At 38.3% G+C, this 7,928-nt stretch overlaps 1 protein-coding gene across 1 annotated transcript; it reads right to left on the bottom strand.

Annotated features, from left to right (window-relative positions):
- Positions 1-4,318: 4,318 nt before the first annotated feature.
- Positions 4,319-6,448, bottom strand: LOC123875518 (neuropeptide-like protein 29). Its single transcript, XM_045921389.1, has 3 exons — positions 6,395-6,448; positions 5,875-5,917; positions 4,319-4,711 (listed from the first exon to the last, which is right to left on the bottom strand). The coding sequence occupies exons 1-3, from the start codon at positions 6,407-6,409 to the stop codon at positions 4,482-4,484; spliced, it is 288 nt and encodes a 95-aa protein (XP_045777345.1). The 5' UTR covers positions 6,410-6,448; the 3' UTR covers positions 4,319-4,481.
- Positions 6,449-7,928: the final 1,480 nt, after the last annotated feature.

Genomic DNA, 7,928 nt, shown 5'->3' with positions numbered 1-7,928 from the left:
TTTGTTTTATGACTCAAAAGATTTTGGAATTTAATCAAATAAGTTTTAGGTCAGTGGAATAAGTTTGCTTAAATTTATTAGACAAAATCCGATTTTACTATTTTACATGTTTGACCGCAACTTGAATTTTTAGATTTTGTTTTGTTTTTCACACGATCGACATTATTGTCAGGTTATGGAAATTTTATAAACAATTTAAAGTGTTAGAAAACAGGTTAATCCATTTATCGTTGTTTTTCATACAAATAGTGCTATAAAATTATATGTACCAAGCTCAGTGGCTCTCAATGATCGAGAGTACCAAGCTTATATCCCAAGGGCCTGTGGTAACATAATATTGAGAAGAGATTTGTAATCAATTATAGCCAAATCTAGTTACCAGACAAGTTTGTGTAACTGTGTTTACTATAGCTTTAATTACCTACCTATCAAAATTATGAAAATTTAAATAGATAATTAAAGCTAATAAAAATAAAAAACCGACCAAGAGCGAGTCAGACACGCACACTGAGGGTTCCGTACTCGGGTATTTTTCCAACATTTTGCACGATAAATCAAATACTATTATGCATAAAAATAAATAAAAATGTGTCTTAGAATGTGCAGGTAAAGCCCTTTCATATGATACCCCACTTGGTATAGTTATCTTACTGAAAATTGAAACACATTTTTTTTTTTACATGATACCAATTCGCGCTTTTCAGATTTATTCCTGTATTTGTACTATAAGACCTACCTACCTGCCAAATTTCATGATTCTAGGCGAACGGGAAGTACTCTATAGGTTTCTTGACATATTACACGAAGGACAGACAGACAAACAGACAGACGGACGGACGGACGGACGCATGGACGGACGGACGGACGGACGGACGGACGGACGGACGGACAGACAGACAGACAGATAAGAATTGTGAGCGGAGTGGAGAGAGCTTTGGAGTTTATCTACCGGAGAGTCACCGGTTGTGGCAATGGACAGAACGCATAGTTCGAAAAATCCATAGAAGTTGGGGTCCCAAGGTGCTAGTATCTCGACCTCGCACCAGATGCGATCTGATGACATCTTCTTGGTGGAAGGACGACATCAATTCAGGAGGCGTAGGGCCGTGGAGTGTAGAAGTCCCTACAAGACACCTATCTATGTCCAGCAGTAGACATACAGTATGGCATAATATTATTGTAAATTGTACATTTGAAAAGAGCAACCGCTGAGTTTCTTGCTGGTTTTTCTCGGTAGGAACGGCATTTCGAATTTCGAACCAGTGGTAGATTATTTTGACGATTCAAAAGCACTTGTAAAAGTTTAATTGAATAAAAATAATTTGAAGTTGAAATTGAGACGTCTATTGTTTTACGATCATGATGATAGGTATGTTACAGTTGTAGGCTGATATCCTACAATACCTTGCAGTTTTAACTAAAATTCTAAAATCAGACTAGCTGGTTGGCATACCAAAGTTATGGTGGTCCCCATACCTATCCACTTAGCTTTTATGCTTTTATCAACTTAAAATTTCGTATTGAGCTCTCGGGCTATACCTACTACTGTAGATATTGTGTGGATTAGTTTTGGGCCATTTTTATTATCTAATAGAAGATGCCCGCAGCTTCGCCCGCGTGGATTTCGGTTTTTTAAAATCCCGTAGAAACTCTTCGATTTTCCGGGATAAAAAGTAGCCTATGTGCTAATCCAGCATATTATCTAACTCCATTCCAAATTTCAGCCAAATCCATTCAGTAGTTATTGCGTGAAAGAGTAACAAACATACACACACACACACACATACAAACTTTCGCCTTTATAATATTAGTGTGACTAACCTATAGCTTTTTATGATGCTACTAGATGATGCCCTCGACTTCATCGATATTTTTTTTAGGGTTCTGTGCCTCAAAAGGAAAAACGGAACTCTTATAGTAACACTTTTTGTCGGTCTGTCTGTCTAAATCCGAAAACCGTGAATTTGTGGTTACATCACAGAACAAATATTTTATCGTGCAAAATGTCGGAAAAAATACCCGAGTACGGAACCCTCAGTTTGCAAGTCTGACTCGCACTTGGCCGGTTTTTTATCTCAGCATGAGTGTGGAGGTTATCGATATAGATTTTCTCATCTCCTTGGTGCAAGAAAGACCAATCATATGGGATAAAGTTCATGACTGAGGTCACTTCTTGCGCTGCAGGTGTGGCATACCATGCGTTGTACCGTTGCGACGACGCAACCAACGCAACGCAACGCACTAATGAGTTATCGCCCTTGGGCTTCGGTACGGTGGCACCTAGAAATCCCCCGTAAAGCGGGGTGATTCGTTAACTCAGTGCCAAACAATGAATGATAGCCATCCAGGCAATTTTTTAGTCCATTAAAGGTTTTCTAAGAAACAATATTTTAATATCACCCAGTGAAGCAGCAATGTAGAGCCAACCGGCCTCAGTGGCTATCATTCAGTGTTAGACACTACGTTAGCGAATCACCTAGTAGGATAGCCGGCTCCCGTCGGACTGCATCATCGGCAATGGATTAAGTTCTTCAACGTCGAGTAGAGGTTTCACTGCAAACAATTTTATAGCATTTGCTCCAATACTCTAAATTGCTTCCCTTCTCTTTAAGATGAAGCTTTTTACTTGTTTCAGTAGGTACCTATATACCTACTTATTTACAAACAGATATTATGAGTAGGACCAATGTACACTTCTTACCCGCAAGGCACAGGGGGGAAAATCAAATTGCTTCAAAAACAGGCGCCAATCGCAGGTCCAGCGTATAATAGAGATCATTGACTGTTACTGCCAAACTACGACGATCAACCCCTAATAGTTTCCGTAAATTCAGTCAATCATTTGCGTTTAGGTATAGCATATATAGCATAGTAATAGGATTTGGAACGCCCTTCAGTTTTCCCCTCTAATAATTATAATATGCCTTCAAGTCAAGAGTGAACAGGCATCGTCTAGACAAGCGCGTTCCATCTTAGGCTTGCCATCATTGAAAATTTTTATTTCACAATTTTTAGTGGCCCCACTGTACTACAATATACTATGCCCAGTTAAAACCCTACTGTTTACTAAGCTATTACACTGATCGCGAGCAATTTGCTCTTATCCATTGAGGAGTTCTGTTCTCCATCTCCGAAGATATTTAGCAGATCTTCACTAAAATATGGGACCACCTACACCCTTTCAAACAAAAAAAAATTTCCAAATCGCTCCAGGGGTCTTCGAGTAATCGGGGAACATACATAAAAAAAAAAAGATTCCGACGAATTGAGAACCTCCTCCTTTTATGGAAGTCGGTTAAAAATAAATAGCAATGTAACTTTCGAGCTGGGGTCGGTCTTCTTGCTTGATTTTTCTAGGTATTCACATCCTACTAATATTAATAAATGCGAAAGCGTGTCTTTCCTGTCTTCTACGCTTTTACGGCCCAATCCGTTCAACGGATTTTCAGGAAATTTGGTACAATGCAGATATTGTTATTCGTAGGTACAAACTCACAGAGTTAGTTTAAATCCTGGGGATGGACATATTATTGGGCCATTTTTGTCCCGGGAAATCAAAAAGTTCCCACAGGATTTTTAAAAAGCTAAATCCACGCGTTCAATCATCTATTTGGTACAGAGATAGTTTGCATACTCGAGACGGACATAGGCTACTTTTTATCCCGGAAAATGAAAGAGTTCCCGCGGGATTCCTAAAGACCCATCCACTTAACCGATTTGTGCGAAATTTGGTACCGAAGTAGCTTGCGTCCCTGTAATCGAAATAGGCAACTGTTTATACCGAAAAATCAAACAGTTCCCACGGGATCTATAAAAATCTTAATCCACGCGGACGAAGTCGTGGGCATCCTCTAGTAGGTTAATAAATGCAGGCTTTCAGATTTTACTGATTTAACTCAGAAACCAATGATTTTAGATTAAAAGGCATGGAAAGTAGGATTAGGAAGAAATTTGAGGATTCAAATATTGTTTATTCTTCTTCTACAACACTTTGTTCTTACAGCTAAATTAATATTTGTTTTCTACTTATGTACACTAATATAACATATTTATATAAAAAAAAAAACTTTTTACGAAGCTACACTAGGTAGTAGGTATTTCAGGTCCATGTAAAATTTTACTGCGGCAGATTTTTATGCTTGGCAATATTCTGAACATGTTTTTTTTTAAATTATCTTCCTAATTTCATGGGATAGGTATCGTGATTACGTAACACAATATTTTAGGTATTCTCGATATTGCACAATAATAGTAATTTACATTTTATCACAACCAGTTTTAAATTAATATTCAGCTGTTGACGTCACGTAAAAAGGGCTACAGCGAAAGGTTGGCTGACAAACCAACCGCGTGGCGAAAAAGATAAATAGGGTCGTAGGTACCTACTAATTACTACCAATAGATCGATAAATCATCCATTGCGCAGAATCTAGGTCAGAGTTCTTTTTATTTGACGTCGTATAAACAGTTAGATAAAGTCTTTAATAAAAATCGTATCCACCGTAGTCTCCGCCATATCCGCCATGGCTCCCATGGCCATATCCGCCATGGCTCCCATGGCCATATCCGCCGTGGCTGCCGTGGCCATATCCGCCATGTCCGTGGTTATAGCCGCCATGATGGCCACCGTATCCTTGATCATAATATCCGCCTTGCCCGTAACCGCCGCCGTAACCAAGGCCATATCCTTGATCATAACCGCCGCCGAAACCTGTGTCATGAAATGTTTAAGGTTAAGGTGGAAGCGATTCACTATTCTTCACTATTCTCACAAATTAGTTGATACTTGAATTAATTTCTTAAAGTGGACCTTTTCAAGTAAAGATTTTTATATAAACCTGTGAGGATGATACTGCCACTGTCGCAATTAAAATACCATAAGCCTATGTTGTCGAATTAGTTTACAAATTGCGAAAAACCAAATTAAATTTGAATTTCGCGGGCAAGCACGTCTCATGCCCCTTAAGGTGGATTTAGAGTAGACCAAACGAGCGAATCGCTCTATCCCCCTCTGTCAAATGAACAGAGACCGAGCATTGATCTTTATTATCCAAAGAAAATTTGACAGAATTGGGATACAGGGAGCATTGCTCGTTTGGTCTACTCTAAAGCCACCTTTACACATAATTAAATCCGATGCTTTAATATTATTTTCCAAGTTAAAGTTAAATATGCGTAAATCTGTCATTAGTCGTGAAAACGTGTAAAAAATTTCCATAAAATTTAGCCTCTCAAATATAGTCAGTTTTTAGGACGAATGAACGAAATGCACCAAAGATTTCTGTACAAGACCTATTCTGTTTTCGTATAGAATTGGATTTCGGTCCGATATGAATAAAACTCTAGAATGTATGTAAACCCACGGATATCAGTTAAAATTTAATTGTATAGTTAAAATTAAGTTTTAAGTGTTGATACAAACACATAAAATATTATAGTATGTTACAGTCAAAACTATTATGCAGTCCAAACTTCTTTTAACTGAAAAACAAAAACGTTTCGTAATTTTGACTACCGAGGTTGGACAAAAGTAGTTTGGACTGTTTCGTTCAAAATTCTTTTCTGGAATAAGTCATCATTAAATTCATAAAATAATGCATAATATAAGAAAGATTAGGTCGAATATGGCCCAGAAAGAAATTGGAGTACCCCGACTCCATGCAGTCTTGTCTATCCTACCCCTAGAGGGTTTTTACAAAGCGTGAAGGCAGAAGTAAACTCTCACTTTTGTTGTAGCTCTAGATATAGGACAGAAAAGATTGCGTGGACCAAGGCCACAGTTTTGAAATCATTTTAACTATTTTTTTTTTCAAATACCAACGTCATTAGCTGTTAAACCTAAAAATTCTTTTTAATTTCAAAAACTTAACACACCTGGGTAGGCGGCAGCTACAGCAATCAGCGCCAACACCACAATCTGAAAAAAAAAAAAGTTTTGGAATTCAAATCGAATAACAATTTATCTGCATCTCACATTCAGGTGACCTCCTGCACCTATGGCAGGTGCAACGGCTACCAGCGCCTAACGGGTCTAGAGTCGCAAATATGAAACCTTGATGGGAGCCTCAGCTAAGGGCCTGGTAACCTCAGTTCACCACACTATACAACTGCAGATTGGCAAACTTCACACACCTTTGAGATTTTTAAGTGCTCTAGCTAGACTTGTTATAGGTTTCCTCACGATGTTTTCCTTCACGGTTAAAGATATTACACATAACTCCGAAAGTTATATTTTAAATTTACAATATTATTTTTGTTGATTTTCTCTGAGTTGTAACACTTGAATGGATTTGTCGATAATTGTTGGATTTTTCTCTTTGCAATTTTTTTTTCACATAGTTAAACTCATAAACTGAATACGACGCGTGCCAAAGTTTTATTAATGGTTTCTTACCGTGAACTTGAACATATTTATTGTTTGCTGAACACACGCGGTCAGTCTGTTAATCTCGCGAATAATGGCGATTTAACCCTTCCGCCGCCTATATATGATGGCTTGGTGATGAGTTACATAGCTTTTTGACTTCACGACCGCAGGAGTTGCTGTCATTATCTTATGTCACCGCTTGTTCTTGAATTTGAACTTTTTGTGAAATGTCGCGGTATGACATTTTTTTACTCTGACTTTTCATGTAGACTTACCAGGCTGGAGCAATTTTCCTAAAAATAATTATTCTTATGATAATTCTGAAACTTTACTACCTTTATACTTACTATACCTTTTTGATTGAAATCACGACCTTTGGACTCAATTTTAGTTACGTTTAACCTAGATGTGAATTAAAGTTTGTATTCAGTGATTGAAATTATGAACTATCAATGAACTATGGACTCAATTTCAGTATAGTTTTTAGCCGTTTTGCTTGCTTGCTGTACTTACATCATTTTGATTGCCAGCTCCTTAATGAAGCCTCATGTGGAAAACATAAAGTTGTACCATTTTTATTGTTTAGCCGTAACTCGAATTTGTTGATAATATAAGCAATTTTTAGTGATCTGTACCTACTCAAAGCATGCCAACAGGACCCTATTACTAATCCTCCGCTGTCCGTCCGTCCGTCCGTCCATCCGCTTGTCTGTCAGCGGGTTTTATCTCTTGAACCATAATAGGCAGAGAGTTGAAATTTTTACACAATGTGTATTTCTATTGCTGTAACAGCTTTAATCGAAACTTTAAAAACAATTAAAAAGTGTTATTTCACAAGAAATTCATGTGCGAGTCTGACTCGCACTTGACCGGTTTTTTATATCACACAGATTCTTAAGTGGGCTCTACACTCGCGGCGCGAACGGCCGCGAAAGCCCGCGACAACTGCGAATCACGAGTGTAGATGTTGTTCAGGCCTTCGCGTTCGCGCTTCGCGCCTTTTCCCGATCAGTGTCGGTTTTTGGTCCGCGACAAAGGGTTTCGTCCATAGTCACGAACAAGACTGAAGATTTGCGAGTGTGGAGGGACACAGTTCACGCGTGGATCGCGGCATACATTCACGGCGTGAAATAACGGCGCGACTTCACGTGCGAGTGTAGAGCCGGCTTTAAATATGTTTGAAGGTTATAGATTACCAGGCGGCGCTGCAGTTGTAGTTTTTCCGACTTCCAACAAAAAGGTGGTTCTCATGTGGTTCTCAATTCAGGTTTATAAAAAACATTATGACTAATTGTAATTATTTCTACCAAACTAATTCTCATGGGATTTTGTACAAGAATTTAGTTACGAGGGAAATACAATAAAAGAAAACTCTTTAATCTGATGCTGCACTGGTACTGCCCATAAATGGTAAGGACGGAGGATCTGCAGATTGTGAATAGACATTGTGGCTACCAGGTATAAATTTTGTAAGTTTCAATACTTCAGACTCCAACTCTTCAACCTCTTGCTGTAAAGGTATTGCCTAGTACATATTATAAAGTACTAGCTGACGCCCGCG

This window comes from Maniola jurtina, chromosome 20 (assembly GCF_905333055.1).
Source record: "Maniola jurtina chromosome 20, ilManJurt1.1, whole genome shotgun sequence".
NCBI lineage: Eukaryota > Metazoa > Arthropoda > Insecta > Lepidoptera > Nymphalidae > Maniola > Maniola jurtina.
This window is presented reverse-complemented; position numbering and strand designations above follow the sequence as displayed.

Bases quoted from the DNA above. Each gene is read 5' to 3' on its own strand.
- LOC123875518 (XM_045921389.1), bottom strand. The intron at 4,712-5,874 runs GTGTGTTAAGTT...TTCATGACACAG, and splicing joins TGTAGCTGCCGCCTACCCAG to GTTTCGGCGGCGGTTATGAT.